This window comes from Salmo trutta, chromosome 31, assembly GCF_901001165.1.
Source record: "Salmo trutta chromosome 31, fSalTru1.1, whole genome shotgun sequence".
Taxonomy (NCBI): Eukaryota; Metazoa; Chordata; class Actinopteri; order Salmoniformes; family Salmonidae; genus Salmo; species Salmo trutta.
The window spans coordinates 11,170,511-11,186,989 of NC_042987.1; the positions used below are offsets into that span (position 1 = coordinate 11,170,511).

The 16,479-nt window shown below is 41.5% G+C and overlaps 1 protein-coding gene across 1 annotated transcript; it reads left to right on the plus strand.

The window, feature by feature from the left end:
• Window positions 1-761: 761 nt before the first annotated feature.
• On the plus strand, window positions 762-11,969 carry LOC115169520 (zinc finger protein 436-like). Its single transcript, XM_029725221.1, has 4 exons — window positions 762-1,189; window positions 1,293-1,393; window positions 7,548-7,662; window positions 10,555-11,969. Exons 1-4 carry the CDS (start codon window positions 982-984, stop codon window positions 11,688-11,690), a joined length of 1,560 nt encoding a protein of 519 aa, XP_029581081.1. The 5' UTR covers window positions 762-981; the 3' UTR covers window positions 11,691-11,969.
• Window positions 11,970-16,479: the final 4,510 nt, after the last annotated feature.

Genomic DNA, 16,479 nt, shown 5'->3' on the forward strand with positions numbered 1-16,479 from the left:
CAAAGAGGAGTGGGACAAAATCCCTCCTGAGATGTGTGCAAACCTGGTGGCCAACTACAAGAAACGTCTGACCTCTGTGATTGCCAACAAGGGTTTTGCCACCAAGTACTAAGTCATGTTTTGCAGAGGGGTCAAATACTTATTTCCCTCATTAAAATGCAAATCATTTTATAACATTTTTGACGTGTTTTTCTGGATTATTTTGTTGTTATTCTGTCTCTCACTGTTCAAATAAACCTACCATTAAAATTATAGACTGATCATTTCTTTGTAAGTGGGCAAACGTACAAAATCAGCAGGGGATCAAATACAGTGTGGGGGGGAAAAAGTATGTGCCTTAAAAACCCTAAGCGAAGAACCTCAATGTAAATCAGGTATAATGCATGTGGCCTAGTATGCAAGTTACTAGAAATATTTAATGAAATTTGAAGTTTACATGAAACTAGTTTAGTCTTTGTTCTCCATGTCAAACAAGTGATATATCCTTTAATAAATACCATACCACATTTTCAGAATGGTTTATTAGGTTGTGTTGATGAGAATGGAGATGACAATATTAATGACAACATTTGATCATATATAAACCATGAGTTTTTAAGAATGCTTTAATTTACGTTTTACTAAAGTGCTTCATGCCTTTTATGCATTGATAACCACGTGAGCCACTTCATTGCTATGCACTCTCCTGCATTACAATGGAGAATACGTTTAAAAACGTAGTTTTTTCCCCCAATAGATATAGCTAGCCTACATGCAGACTACAGTACATACTATTTCTACCATTCTTGAAGGGCTGTTGCGTTCTGTCTCTACGGTAATAAATCCTTGCGTCACGAGTTGAACGGAAGTGCGACTGCAGTTGCGTACGCATCTCCCACTTGAAATTTGTTGCCATTTATCAATATTTACGGATTGTTTCTTGCACATTAGTTGGGAGATTGTAGACTTTTTGCTTCACACAGAGAATACAAATCTGACAAGATGGCCAGCTGCAATTTTCAGTCGCAGTTGTTATCCATTATGGAGGTATTAGCTAAAGCAGCTGTAGCAGAAATAAACAAACGAGTTGATGATAGCTGTGCAGTTATACGTTTGGAAATTACCCAAAGCCAGCAAGATATTGATGTTCTGAAAAGGAAGTGTCAAATGATGGAGGGCGAGCTGAGGAAGACGCGAGTCAGGAGAAAAGGTAATGTGTAATTCATGTGCATTGATTGCATATGCAAAACCCAAATGTGTAACTAGCCCTAATATTTGACAGAATGGAATTTTTTTTTACCCCATGGCATCAGAGAGATCGTCATATCCAGTCAAGATTGTTTTGAACAAGCAGAGGAGTAACTCACAGTGGAGAGATGGAGAGATGGCTGTTGAAGAGGACTCTCAACCCCAGGTGTGATACATCACCTTTCACAATTAGACCTGGCTTCTCGGATCAGTTATGTTCAAATCAAATTGTATTCGTCATGCTTTGTAAATAGGCGTGGACTAACACTGAAAGGAAAGAAAATATAGAAATAATAAAAAAACATTTTTACATGTAATAATAGATAGTAACAATGTAAAATCATAGTAACAATGAATCAAATGTTATTAGTCACATGCGCCAAATACAACAGGTGTAGACCTTAGTGAAAGGCTTACTTAGGACCCCCTAACCAACAGTGCAGTTTAAAAAAAAAATACAGATAAAAGTAACACGTAATTAAAGAGCAGCAGTAAAAAATAACAATATATACAGGGGGGTGCCGGTACAGAGTCAATGTGCGGGGGCACCGGTTAGTTGAGGTAGTATGTACATGTAGGTAGATTTATTAACTTCGGCATAGCCCCCCCTTTTTTTTCTCAAATTTTCGCCTAAATGACATACCCAAATCTAACTGCCTGTAGCAAGGATATGCATATTCTTGGTACCATTTGAAAGTAAACACTTTGAAGTTTGTGGAAATGTGAATTGAATGTAGGGGAATATAACACAATAGATCTGGTAGAAGGAAAATACAAACAAAAAACCAACCAGTCTTTTTCTACCACCATCTTTGAAATGCAAGAGAAAGGTTATAGTCATCACTCTGGTTGTAATTTCAATATTGTCCACAAGATGGCAGCAGTGTATGTGCCAAGTTTCAGATGGATAACTTGAAGAATGAGTGACACTTTTAGTGTCAAGTCCCCAGGTACATTTGGGCAAATCATGAATGAGACATTTGCATTCATATTCCATTTTTCTGCAAGAATATCGTCAAATCTGTATACTTGGACTTTGATTAAGCTTTCCAAGTATTAGTAGCTATATTATAAGTTCAACATTTGCAAAACAACCAGTTTTCATAACTTCATAACTCTGAATATTCTTATACGTTGTGTCCAAAAGGAAAAGGCATGCTGTCGCAAAAGGTTAGCCCCTACATTTTGCGACCGAGACTGGGTTTCCGGATACTCCCGTAAAGCCCAGCTCATTGGCTGTCTAGCTAGCTTTGTTTGACCCCGATTGGTGCTTATTTGACAAAGATACAGTCCTTCAAGTGATGGCAGCCCGCGTCATCGGTGTGCCATGAAGGCATTGCTCTTTGACCAAATATGGTGTCCTAACGGATATATTACAACCCTAATGAAATAGTGAAGTCTTGTTACCTTCTAGGATCTCTGAGGAATACATACAAACATGATTTGACTCGTTCAAACATCGTTTAGGGTGAGATTTTCACAGATTCCTTTCTTTGCAAATTGAACGAGTGGAAATACAAAATCGATCGCGTGTGGTATATGGACCTTTTAGGATATGAAAAAGGATTTTATCTAACAAAACGACACTTCATGTTATCTCTGGGACCCTTTGGATGATAAATCAGAGCAATATTTCAGAATGTAAATACACATTTCACCTTCAGAGGTGAATTTATCAAACCTATCGCGTTGAAGTGTTTTGTTGTTAGGAGCTCTCCTCAAACAATAGCATGGCATTTGTTCGCAGTAATAGCTACTGTAAATTAGACAGTGCAGTTATATTAACAAGAATTGTAGCTTTCAGCCGATATAAGACACTATGTACCGACATTTGGTGTTACTCTAAAATATGCGATCTTGATACAGTTGAAGTCAGAAGTTTACATACACCTTAGCCAAATACATTTAACCTCAGCTTTTCACCATTCCTGACATTTAATCCTAGTAACAATTCCCAGTCTTGGGTCAGTTAGGATCACCACTTTATTTTAAGAATGTGAAATGCCACAATAATAGTAGAGAGAATGATTTATTTCAGCTTTTATTTCTTTCATCACATTCCCAGTGGGTCAGAAGTTTACATGCTACCAAATACTAATTGAGTGTATTGCCTTTAAATTGTTTAACTTGGGTCAAACGTTTCGGATAGCCTACCACAAGCGTCCCACAATAAGTTGGGTGAATTTTGGCCCATTCCTCCAGACAGAGCTGGTGTAACTGAGTCAGGTTTGTAGGCCTCCTTGCTCGCACACCCTTTTTCAATTCTGCCCACAAATTTTCTTTGGGATTGAGGTCAGGGCTTTGTGAGGGCCACTCCAATTTCTTGACTTTGTTGTCCTTAAGCCATTTTGCCACAACTTTGGAAGTATGCTTGGGGTCATTGTCCATTTGGAAGACCCATTTGTGACCAAGCTTTAACTTCCAGACTGATGTCTTGAGCTGTTGCTTCAATATATCCACATAATTTCCCTTCATGATGCCATCTGTTTTGTGAAGTGCACCAGTCCCTCCTGCAGCAAAGCACCCCCACAACATGATGCTGCCACCCCATGCTTCACGATTGGGATGGTGTTCTTCGGTTTGCAAGCCTCCCCCTTTTTCCTCCAAACATAACGATGGTCATTATGGCCAATCAGTTCTATTTTTGTTTAACCTCTTATGGCTAGGGGGCAGTATTTTCACGGCTGGATAAAAAACGTACCCGATTTAATCTGATTATTAGTCCTGCCCAGAAACTAGAATATGCATATAATTATTAGCTTTGGATAGAAAACACTCCAAAGTTTCTAAAACTGTTTGAATGGTGTCTGTGAGTATAACAGAACTCCTATGGCAGGCAAAAACCTGAGAAGGTTCTGTTCAGGAAGTACCCTGTCTGAACATTTCTTGCCCTTGTTGATTCTCTCTATCTATTACAAAGGATCTCTGCTGTTACGTGACACTTCCCACGTCTCCAATGGGCTCTCAGAGCCCGGGAAAAACAGGAATGACGTAATTCAAAGCCCTGGCTGAAACAAAGGAGAGCAAAAGCTAAGTGGGCTATCAGTGGAGAAATGCTTAGGCTCGCGACCTGCCCCGCCCCCGTCTTTCGGGTTTTCCCTCAGTTTACAGACATGCAGATTCCCGGTCGGAATATTATCGCTTTTCTACGAGATAAATTGCATAAAAATTGGTTTTAAACAGGGGTTGACATGCTTCGAAGTACGGTAATGGAATATTTAGAATTTTTTTGTCACGTTCTGCGCCATGCGCACGACCGTGATTTACCATTGGGATAGTGTCTAGAACGCACGAACAAAAGGTCGTTTATGGAACATAACGATGGATTATTTGGGACCAAACCAACATTTGTTATTGAAGTAGAAGTCCTGGGAGTGCATTCTGACGAAGAACAGGAAAGGTAAAACCATTTTTCTTATAGGAAATGTGATTTTGGTGAAGGCTAAACTGGTTGGGTGTCTAAATAGCTAGCCCTGTGATGCCGGGCTATGTACTTAGAATATTGCAAAATGTGCTTCATCCGAAAAGCTATTTTAACATCGGACATATCGAGTGCATAGAGGAGTTCTGTATCTATAATTATTAAAATAATTGTTATGCTTTTTGTGAACGTTTATCGTGAGTAATTTAGTAAATTCACCGGAAGTGTTCGGTGGGAATGCTAGTTCTGAACGTCACATGCTAATGTAAAAAGCTGGTTTTTGATATAAATATGAACTTGATTGAACAGACATGCATGTATTGTATAACATAATGTCCTAGGTGTGTCATCTGATGAAGATAATCAAAGGTTAGTGCTGCATTTAGCTGTGGTTTTGTTTTTTGTGACATTATATGCTAGCTTGAAACATGGGTGTCTGATTATTTCTGGCTGGGTACTCTGCTGACATAATCTAATGTTTTGCTTTCGCTGTAAAGCCATTTTGAAATCGGACAGTGTGGTTAGATTAACGAGAGTCTTGTCTTTAAATAGCTGTAAAATAGTCATATGTTTGAAAAGTGGAAGTTTTCGGATTTTAGAGGAGTTTGTATTTCGCGCCCCGCCCATCATTGGATATTGGAGCAGACGTTCCGCTAGCGGAACATCTAGATGTAAGAGGTTTCAGACCAGAGGACATTTCTCCAAAAAGTACGATCTTTGTCCCCATGTGCAGTTGCAAACCGTAGTCTGGCTTTTTTATGGTGGTTTTGGAGCAGTGACTTCTACCTTGCTGAGCAGCCTTTCAGGTTATGTTGATATAGGACTCATTTTACTGTGGATATATATACTTTAGCACCTGTTTCCTTCAGCCTCTTCACAAGGTCCTTTGCTGTTGTTCTGGGATTGATTTGCACATTTCGCACCAAAGTACGTTCATCTCTAGGAGACAGAACGCGTCTCCTTCCTGAGCGGTATGACGGCTGCGTGGTCCCATGGTGTTTATACTTGCGTACTATTGTTTGTACAGATGAACGTGGTACCTTCAGGCGTTTGAAAATTGCTCCTAAGGATGAACCAGACTTGTGGAGGTCTACAATTTTCTTCTGAGGTTTTGGCTGATATCTTTAGATTTTCCCATGATGTCAAGCATTGAGTTTGAAGGTAGACTTTGAATTACATCCACAGGTACACCTCCATTTGACTCAAATGATGTCAATTAGTCTATCAGAAGCTTCTAAAGCCATGACATCATTTTCTGGAATTTTCCAAGCTGTTTAAAGACACAGTCAACTTAGTGTATGTAAACTTCTGACCCACTGGAATTGTGATAGAGTGAATTATAAGTGGAATAAGTGAAATAATCTGTCTGTAAACAATTGTTGGAAAAATTACTTGTGTCATGCACAAAGCAGATGTCCTAACCGACTTGCCAAATCTAGTTTGTTAACAAGAAATTTGTGGAGTGGTTGAAAAACGAGTTTTAATGACTCCAACCTAAGTGTATGTAAACTTTCGACTTCAACTGTATAACGCGCTGCATGATTTACAACTGTCCCGTTGACGGAACGCCGATCCTTATTAAAGTGACTATGCATAGATGACAACAGAGTGTGGAAGTGGTGTGGAGGGGGGGCAATGCAAAGGTAGTCTGCGTAGCCATTTGACTAGATGTTCAGGAGTCTTTTGGTTTGGGGGTAGAAGCTGAAGCTTCTTGGTCCTAGACTTGGTGCTCCAGTATCGCTTGCCGTGCGGTAGCAGAGAGAACAGTCTATGACTAGGGTGGCTGGAGTCTTTGATAATTTTCAGGGCCTTCCTCTGACACCGCCTGGTATAGAGGTCCTGGATGGCAGGAAGCTCGGCCCCAGTGATTTACTGGGCCGTACACGCTACCCTCTGTAGCCCGTTGCCAAGCCGTTTCTATACCAAGTGGTGATGCAGCCAGTCAAGATGCTCAATGTTTGTTTTTTGGGATTTGATGGGGAAGAGGCGTTGTCGTGCCCTCTTCACGACTGTTGGTGTGTTTGGATCATGATAGATCCTTAGTGATGTGGGCACCGTGGAACTTGAAGCTCTCGATCTGCTCCACTTCAGCCCCATTGATCTGAGTAGGGGAGTGCTCAGCCCTCCATTTCCTGTAGTCCACAATCAGCTCCTTTGTCTTGCTGACCTTGAGGGATAGATTGTTGTCCTGGCACCACACTGCCAGGTTTCTGACCTCGTCCCTATAGGCTCTCATCATCGTGATCAGGCCTACCACCATCGTGTCGTCGAGCAAACTTAATGTTTTAGTTGTGTACAGCCATGCAATTATGGGTGAACAGAGTACAGGAGGGGACTAAGCACGCACCCCTGAGGGGCCCCATTGTTTAGGGTCAGCGTGGCGGATGTGGTGTTGCCTACCCTCACCACTTGGGGGCGTCCGTCAGGAAGTCCAGGATCCAGTTGCAAAGGGAAAAAGGGATACGATGTGTTCAGTTCCAGGGTCCTTAGCTTACTGATGAGCTTGGAGTGCACTATGATGTTGAACGCTGAGCTGTAGTTAATTGAACAGCATTCTCACATAGGTTTCCTTTTGTCCAAGTGGGAAAACGCAGCGTGGAGTACAATAGAGATTGCATCATCTAGGGATCTGTTGGGGCGGTATGCTAATTGGAGTGGGTCCAGGGTGTCTTGGATGGTGTTGATGTGACCCATGACCAGCCTTTCAAAGCATTTCATGGCTACAGATGTGAGTGCTACAGGGTGATAGTCATTTAGACAGGTTACCTTGGCGTTCTTGGGCACAGGAACTATGGTTATTGGAATATCAGGAGAATTTACCGCTTTTGTGTGATTTCATGAGTATGAAAAGTATTAGATATGGTGTGTCCAGAGTAATAATCTCAGTCCCCTGTTACAGCCTACAGATGTGGAGCAGAGAGCAGAGACTGAACCCATACTGATCAAAGATGAGGAGACCGCAGAGGATGTGTGGAAGACTGACCCTCAGGAAGAGCTCAGGATCACTGGAGAGGGTGGGTGCGACCATAAGGGGTACTGCTCTGTCTATGAAAAAGACTGTGGTTGTATGCACGTTCCAAATTGCTACATTGGTGTTGAGTGTTTTATGTACACACATAGTCAGTTCTGAAACAGTCACATTTTGCAACTGTTAACCCCTTGCACTCAGCCTTTATGGAAAATGGCCTATATGGATAGGGCCAAATGTAAATGTTTCGAACAGAATAACTACAAAAAAGCATGCATGACCATGGTAGCAATTGAAAGAGAACACTTTGGAGATCATAGGGAAGCACACTTGTAGTTTTTTATAAATCGCAATCTGGGTCAGGTGACATCATTTGAAAGCTTAATCTATTGCCAAAATTGCTAGCTAAGATATAAAATACGATCTTAATGTTAGGCTTTCAAAAGGCACTTCAGACCGATTGTAATTTTGGTGGGCATAGAATGGAGTCATGAGTGCATTCAAGTGCGTGTTCCGCGGCTAATGTTCTTCACAATACAACAAACAGGCTCATTTACTTTTTACTATTTTCTACATTGTAGAATCATAGTGAAGACATCAAAACTATGAAATAACACATGGAATACTGTAGTAGCCAGAAAAGTGTTAAACAAATCAAAATATATTTTATATTTCAGATTCTTCAAAGTTGCCACCCTTTGCCTTGATGACAGCTTTGCACACTCTTGGCATTCTCTCAACCAGCTTCATGAGGTAGTCACCTGGAATGCTTTTCCAACAGTCTTGAAGGAATTCCCACATGCTGAGCACTTGTTGGCCGCTTTTCCTTCACTCTGCGGTCCAACTCATCCCAAACCATCTCACTTGGGTTGAGGTCGGGTGATTGTGGAGGCCAGGTCATCTGACGCAGAACTCCATCCCTCTCCTTCTTGGTCAAATAGCCCTTACACAGCCTGGAGGTGTGTTTTGGGTCATTGTCCTGTTAAAAAAACAAATTATAGTCCCGCTAAAGGCAAACCAAATGGGATGGCATCTTGCTGCAGATTGCTGTGGTAGTCATGCTGGTTAAGTGTGCCTTGAATTCTAAATAGATCGCTGACAGTGTCACCAGAAAAGCACCATCACACCTCCTCCATGCTTCATGGTGGTAACCACACATGCAGAGATCATCCGTTCACCTACTCTGCGTCTCACAAAGACATGGCGGTTGGAAAAAAAAAAAAAAAAAAGGACAGATTTCCACCGGTCTAATGTCCATTGCTAGTGTTTCTTGGCCCAAGCAAGTCTCTTCTTCTTATTGGTGTCCTTTAGTAGTGGTTTCTTTGCAGCAATTTGACCATGGAAGTCCTGATTCACGCAGTCTCCTCTGAACAGTTGATGTGTATGTTACTTGAACTCTGAAGCATTTATTTGGGCTGCAATCTGAGGTGCAGTTAATTGCCAATTTCTGAGGCTGGTAACAAATGAACTTGTCCTCTGCAGCAGAGGTAACTCTGGGTCTTCCTTTCTAGTGGCAGTCCTCATGAGAGCCTTAGTTTCATCACGGCGCTTGATGGTTTCTGCACTTGAAGAAACTTTCAAAGTTCTTAGTTTTCCGCATTGACTGACCTTCATGTCTTAAAGTAATGATGGTCTGTCATATCTCTTTGCTAATTTGAGCTGTTCTTGTCATAATATGGACTTGGTCTTTTACCAAATAGGGCTGTCTTCTGTATACCACCCCTACCTTGTCACAACACAACTGATTGGCTCAAACACATTAAGAAAAATACATTCCACAAATTAACAAGGTAAGACTGTTGGAAAAGCATTCCAGGTGACTACCTCGTGAAGCTGGATGAGAGAATGCCAACCGTGTGCAAAGCTGTCATCAAGGCAAAGATTGGCTACTTTAAAGAATCTCAAATATAAAATATATTTTGATTTGTTTAACACTTTTTTTTGGTTACTACATGATTCCATATGTGTTATTTCATAGTTTTGATGTCTTCACTATTATTGTACAATGTAGAAAATAGTAAAAATAAATAAACCCTTGAATGAGTAGGTGTGTCCAAATTTTTGACATGCACACAGTGCCTTCGGAAAGTATTCAGACCCCTTGGCCGTCCCAGCTCTGCGGATTTTTCATTAGCTCACTTGTTTTGGTATTGCACATATGTAGCTTGTTTTTGGTCGCAGGTTCAGGAATGGCTGAAAAATTGCAACATTTACCTGGGGCTAACTCTGCAAATAGCACTGCTAGGTGATTTGAAAAGTCGTAGTCAACTGCCAGAGATAGATGGGAGGGGTTGAGGGTAGCTGAAGAATGGGACTAAAAACAAAAACATTTTACATTAGGTCATCTTTGTATGTAGAAGCCTAAGTATTGTACATTAGTTTACTCCAATTAGGCCCAGAGCTTCAAGCCAAGCCTCCTCCTCCACCCTCTCTCGCGCTCTTCCTACCTGCATAATTTCAGTCGCATCTCATGCCCTACACTTGTCTGTCCACTGCACATGTAAACAATAGCTTGCCCACTCCATAGCAAGTGACTCTAGCTGCTCTGATTGGTGAAGTAATTTAATGTTGAGCTAATGTAAAAAAATAAATAGATTTCAGATGTAAACTGGTACTTTTTGGGAGTTTGAACAGGTTCAGAACTTTATTTTGCAGTTTGGAATAGTGAAACGGAACGAAAAAAAGAATGGTTCCGTTCAGAACGAAAAGATTGGAAAATCATTTCGGTTCCAACCCCTGGTCAAAACCCATACAGCGCTGTGAAGTGAAGAATCTGAACTCTTGACGTCATGTATAGCATGTTACTCTACAGCCACTGCATTCCAATTTAGTTGCTTATCAATGACAAAATCTGCCATTTTCAACCCATATAGGGGCTGAGTGGAAAGGACTACAGGTCTTCTGTAATGTTTCTTTTATGTTTATCCCAAATCTTTAGAGTCTGGATCCAAGCCTGGGCAAACACCATCCTTTGAGCAACGGCCCTGTGACGAGGACTTCATCACACAACCCAACATATCTTCTGAAGACTCAGTGGAACATTACCCCAATTCTGATGGTCCAGAGGAACCAGGCATTCCCCGGCCTGCGTTTACAGACGTGTTCAGCACAGAGCAGCACCGGCCAGCCGAGGACGAGGACTCACTAGAGCTAGTGATGGTGAAGGAGGAGAAAAAGGAGGAGCTGGGCCAGACCACGGCCCTGGCAGGACTTGACCAGTTTGTCATGGATGAGACTGATGGGCAGCTGTGGACCTCTGTGGATCCAGGTAGACACACTGAAGGCCACCCAGATTTCTCCTTTCATGCCACAGAGGAGTACTCTCAGAATATATCAATTTTCCCATCTCACAGTGGGCTGCCATCTGTTCCTATTATGACAGATGATGTAGGACCATCGGTTCACTCTTCTATAGGGAAACCACATGCTAACATGTTCAGTGCAGCAGCACACATGAAAAGACATGTCAGGACATTGGCTGATGAGACTAGACAACAGATGCCAGAAGGACAGAGCAGTGAGATGCTGAACTCAAATAATGACGGAAATAGTTTAGCTCTACAGCCAAGGCAGCATCAGTACAGGGCTTCAGAATCAACAGTGAAAATGAGTGAGTGCATGACAGGGTCAAACATGGCCACCACCTCCACCTTCTCTGGATACAGCCTGAGTCGTAGTAGTTTTAACATGGTGAAGAGGATGAGGACTCAGTGGAGGTCGGGCGGCACCACTGAGAGGCGTTTCAGCTGCACCTTCTGTGGGAAGAGCTTCCAGCGTTTCAGCCAGCTCAAAGTACACCTCCGGAGTCACACCGGAGAGAAACCGTACACCTGCGAACAGTGTGGCAGGAGTTTCACCAAGCAGTGCAACCTGATCAGACATGCTGTGGTCCACAGCGGGGAGAAGCCATACGAGTGCACACAGTGTGGGAAATGCTTCACCCAGCGCTCCAGTATGAAGTCACATCAGAGAACTCACATAGGAGAGAATCCAGTGTCTCAAAATGTGGTACCCGCATACCCTGGGGATCCACACACAAGTTTAATATTGTCTCAGACGAAATGGAACAAATAGAGCGTAATTGTATCGTTTTTCGGTAACATTTTCTATGTGATAATGTGGGCAGAAGTTATTTTGAGACATTTTGACAATCTTTTCCTCCCAATTGATTTGTGAACTGGTTTTCATGTTTGACTGTTGACGGCTCGTCATTTTCATTTTAACAAACAATTGATTTACTACTGGTAACATCAATCATAAAAACCATTCAAATATATCATAAACATGTTATATGGAATGTATTTAAAGACAGTCAATCTGTGCTTTTAGATAAAGAACATACTGTATATAGGAGCCATTTTCGTATGTGTTGTCTTGTTAGTGTTTGTCTATCCGGGATGTAATTTCTTGCCACATGGGACAGTCTCATATCAAGTCAGGTTAATACCTTAACTTGATTTCCTGAGTTATAGTTTGAAGTTACTCTGCTGCCTTAAAATCTTACGTTATGTCAACTCAGCTAGGCAATCAAATATGTTTCAGTGTAATAGCTTACGTCTTACATGTACAGTAACCAGTCAATATGTTGGACACCTGCTCATTTCAAGGGTTTTTATTTACTTTTACTACATTGTAGAATAATAGTGAAGACATCAAAACGATGAAATAACACATATGAAATCATGTAGTAACCAAAAAAAGTGTTGAATCCAAATATATTTTGCCTTGATGACAGCTTTGCACACTCTTGGCATTCTCTCAACCAGCTTCACCTGGAATGCTTTTCCAACAGTCTTGAAGGAATTCCTACATGCAGAGCACTTGTTGGCTGCTTTTCCTTCACTCTGCGGTCCAACTCATCACTAACCATCTCACTTGGGTTGAGGTCGGGTGATTGTGGAGGCCAGGTCATCTGATGCAGCACGCCATCACTCTCCTTCTGGGTAAAGTAGTCCTTACACAGCCTGGAGGTGTGTTTTGGGTCAATGTCCTGTTGAAAAACAAATGATAGTCCCACTAAGCGCAAACCAGATGGGATGACGTATCTCTGCAGAATGTTGTGGTAGCCATGCTGGTTAAGTGTTCCTTGAATTCTAAATAAATCACAGACAGTGTCACCAGCAAAGCATCATCTCACCTCCTCCTCCATGCTTCACGGTGGGAACCACACATGTGGAGATCATCCGTTCACCTACTCTGCGTCTCACAAAGACACGGCGGTTGGAACCAAAAATCAAAAATTTGGACTCATCAGACCAAAGGACAGATTTCCACCGGTCTAATGTCCATTGCTCGTGTTTCTTGGCCCAAGCAAGACTTCTTATTGGTGTTCTTTAGTAGTGGTTTCTTTGCAGCAATTCGACCACGAAGGCCTGACTCACGCAGTCTCCTCTGAACAGTTGATGTTGAGATGGGTCTGTTACTTGAACTCTGTGAAGCATTTATTTGGGCTGCAATTTCTGAGGCTGGTAACTCCAATGAACTTATCCTCTGCATCAGAGGTAACTCTGGATCTTCCTTTCCTGTGGTGGTCCTCATGAGAGCTAGTTTCATCATAGCGCTTGATGGATTTTGCAACTGCACTTGAAGAAACGTTCAAAGTTCTTAATTTTCCATATTGACTGACCTTCATGTCTTTAAAGTAATGATGGACTGTCATGTCTCTTTGCTTATTTGAGCAAAGAGAAATAGACTTGGTCTTTTACCAAATAGGGCTATCTTCTGTATACCACCCATACCTTGTCACAACACAACTGATTGGCTCAAACGCATTATGAAGGAAAGAAATTCCCCAAATTAACTTTTTAACAAGGCACAGCTGTTAATTGAAAAGCATTTCAGGTGACTACCTCATGAAGCTGGTTGAGAGAATGTGCAAAGCTGTCATCTAGGCAAAGGGTGGCTACTTTGAAGAATCTAAAATATATATTTTGATTCAACACTTTTCTTTGGTTACTACATGATTCCATATGTGTTATTTCATAGATTTGATGTCTTCACTATTATTCTACAATGTAAAAAAGAAAAAACCTTGAATGAGTAGGTGTGTCCACACTTTTGACTGGTACTGTATGTTCATACAACTTTACATTTGACATTTGGCCAACTACACTTTTCCTATGTAATTTGTCTAAACTGACACTACCTTGGAACTGTATAAAACTGGTCATCTGAATCAAAGATCATTAGATACTGTAGATAAGAAATGGATTGATATGATTAGTAGTTTGAATAATGTACTGATTCATTGATTTGCCAATAATAATAGGGGAGATATACAGAATTATACATACGGCGGGTCCAATCCTGGATGCTGATTGGTTAAAACCGCATTCCAGCCGGTGCCTATTTAAGTGATAATGCCCAAGAAGCCGGTGTTTGAAACCGTGCCAACATATCCTCCAAACACCGGCTTCTCTGGCATTATCACTTTAATACAACAAGTTAGCAACATATTCAAATAATGATTGACATTTTCATTAAATGTTATTTTGATTCATTTATTCATACTATTTCATCCTTCCACAAGATATAGTCCCGACACAAATCTAGGGATGCTACCCAAGCAAGCTGGTCGTTCGTTCTATTGGTTTGGTTACCAGAGACTCGACCCAGTTATTCAGTCTTTGTTCTGTGTCTAGGGACGCGACCCAGTCATTGTAAATGTTCCATTGCCATACTGGCTGGGAACATTCTTATCCCTTGCTTGTCATCTATTGATAGTTCTTTGAATATATCCTTAAAAAGCATGCTGATTCATGATTTCGACTGGGTTGCGCAGTCAGATGGAACAGAGTAAATAGGCATTTTAACGTCATAGATTTAGCCGGTGGTAACTTTAGCCGGTGGTAACTGGAATGCGGTTTTAACCAATCGGCATTCAGGATTAGACACACCCATTGTATAATCCACAAATTACCACCGACTACGGCTGTGACGTTAAAATGCCTATTTACTGTTCCATCTCACTGCAATCCACTGTCTAATCAGGAAACCAGGCAATTTATAAACTTGATCCTCACTGTAAAAAAGCATTTTTCTCCCCTTTCTTTTAGACTAGCGTTTGGTTTTCAATGGCGGAGATTTGTATAAACCTTGCTGACCTTTTGCAACATTGTTTTAATAAAAAAATTTCTCTCAATGTCCCAGTGAGGATTAATGCGTCAGAACGAGATATGGTGCTTTCAAGACAGCTGGGTCAAATCATGACTTCGGTGATCTTTATGTCGGAAAGTCAGACCTCTAGAAAGATGCCTAAAATTCCGATATGGAATTCCGAGTTGGATGACCGTTCAACAAGAAAAAATCCCAGTCGAAGCTCGTTTTTTCCAGAGTTCCCAGTTGTTCTGAATGCGGCAATACATTTCTCAGACAATCGGCATAATTTTTAAGGAAAAATACAAAGATGTCAATAGAAAAACCGGTCAAACGAAACGAAATGCATGTAGTTTGCGGTCTTTCCAGCTTCAGTGATTGTGTTAGTTGTGTAGTTGGCTAGCTTCTCTGAGCTGTGTCCCAACGAGAGAGCGCATTTTCAATGCCAGGCGAGATTGCGCATCATTAGCCCATTGGCTGTATCCATAGACATTAAAAACGGATGTATCATGTATCCATATAAATGTATGGCGAGTGATTCAGGTCTACGAAAGTATTCACCCCCTTGGCATTTTTACTATTTTGTTGCCTTACAACCTGGAATTAAAATAGATTTTGGGGGGGGTTGTATTATTTGATTTACAAAACATGCCTAACACTTTGAAGATGCAAAATATGTTTTATTGTGAAACAAACAAGTAATAAGACAAAAAACAGAACTTGAGCATGCATAACTATTCACCCCCCCAAAGTCAATACTTTGTCGAGCCACCTTTTGCAGCAATTACAGCTGCAAGTCTCTTGGGGTATGACTTTATAAGCTTGGCACATCTAGCCACTGGGATTTTTGCCCATTCTTCAAGGCAAAACTGCTTCAGCTCCTTCAAGTTGGATGGGTTCTGCTGGTGTACAGCAATCTTTAAATCATACCATAGATTCTCAATTGGATTGAGGTCTGGGCTTTGACTAGGCCATTCCAAGACATTTCAATGTTTCCCCTTAAACCACACGAGTGTTGCTTTAGCAGTATGTCCCGCTGGAAGGTGAACCTCCGTCCCAGTCACAAATCTCTGGAAGACTGAAACAGGTTTCCCTCAAGAATTTCCCTTTATTTAGCGCCATCCATCATTCCTTCAATTCTAACCAGTTTCCCAGTCCCTGCCAATGAAAAACATCCCCACAGCATGATGCTGCCACCACCATACTTCACTGTGGGGATGTTGTTCTCGGGGTGATGAGAGGTGTTGGGTTTACACCAGACATAGCATTTCCTTGATGGCCAAAAAGCTCAATTTTAGTCTCATCTGACCAGAGTACCTTCTTCCTTATGTTTGGGGAGTCTCCCACATGCCTTTTGGCGAACACCAAACATGGTTGCTTGTTTTTTTCTTTAAGCAATGCCTTTTTGTCTGGCCACTCTTCCGTAAAGTCCAGCTGTGTGGAGTGTACAGTTTTTAAAGTGGTCCTATGGACAGATACTCCAATCTCCGCTGTGGAGCTTTGCAGCTCCTTCAGGGTTATCTTTGGTCTCTTTGTTGCCTCTCTGATTAATGCCCTCCTTGCCTGGTCTGTGAGCTTTGGTGAGCGGCCCTCTCTTGGCAGGCTTGTTGTGGTGCCATATTCTTTAAAACATTTTTAAATGGATTTAATGGTGCTCCGTGGGATGTTAAAAGTTTCAGATATTTTTTTATAACCCAACCCTGATCTGTACTTCTCCACAACTTTGTTTCTGACCTGTTTGGAGACCGGTCTTCATGGTGCCGCTTGC

Coding starts and splice junctions, on each gene's coding strand:
- LOC115169520 (XM_029725221.1), top strand. CDS start 982: ATGGCCAGCTGCAATTTTCAGTCGCAGTTGTTATCCATTATGGAGGTA. Junction 1,190..1,292: donor GACGCGAGTCAGGAGAAAAG/GTAATGTGTAAT, acceptor CCATGGCATCAG/AGAGATCGTCATATCCAGTC. Junction 7,663..10,554: donor GCTCAGGATCACTGGAGAGG/GTGGGTGCGACC, acceptor CCAAATCTTTAG/AGTCTGGATCCAAGCCTGGG.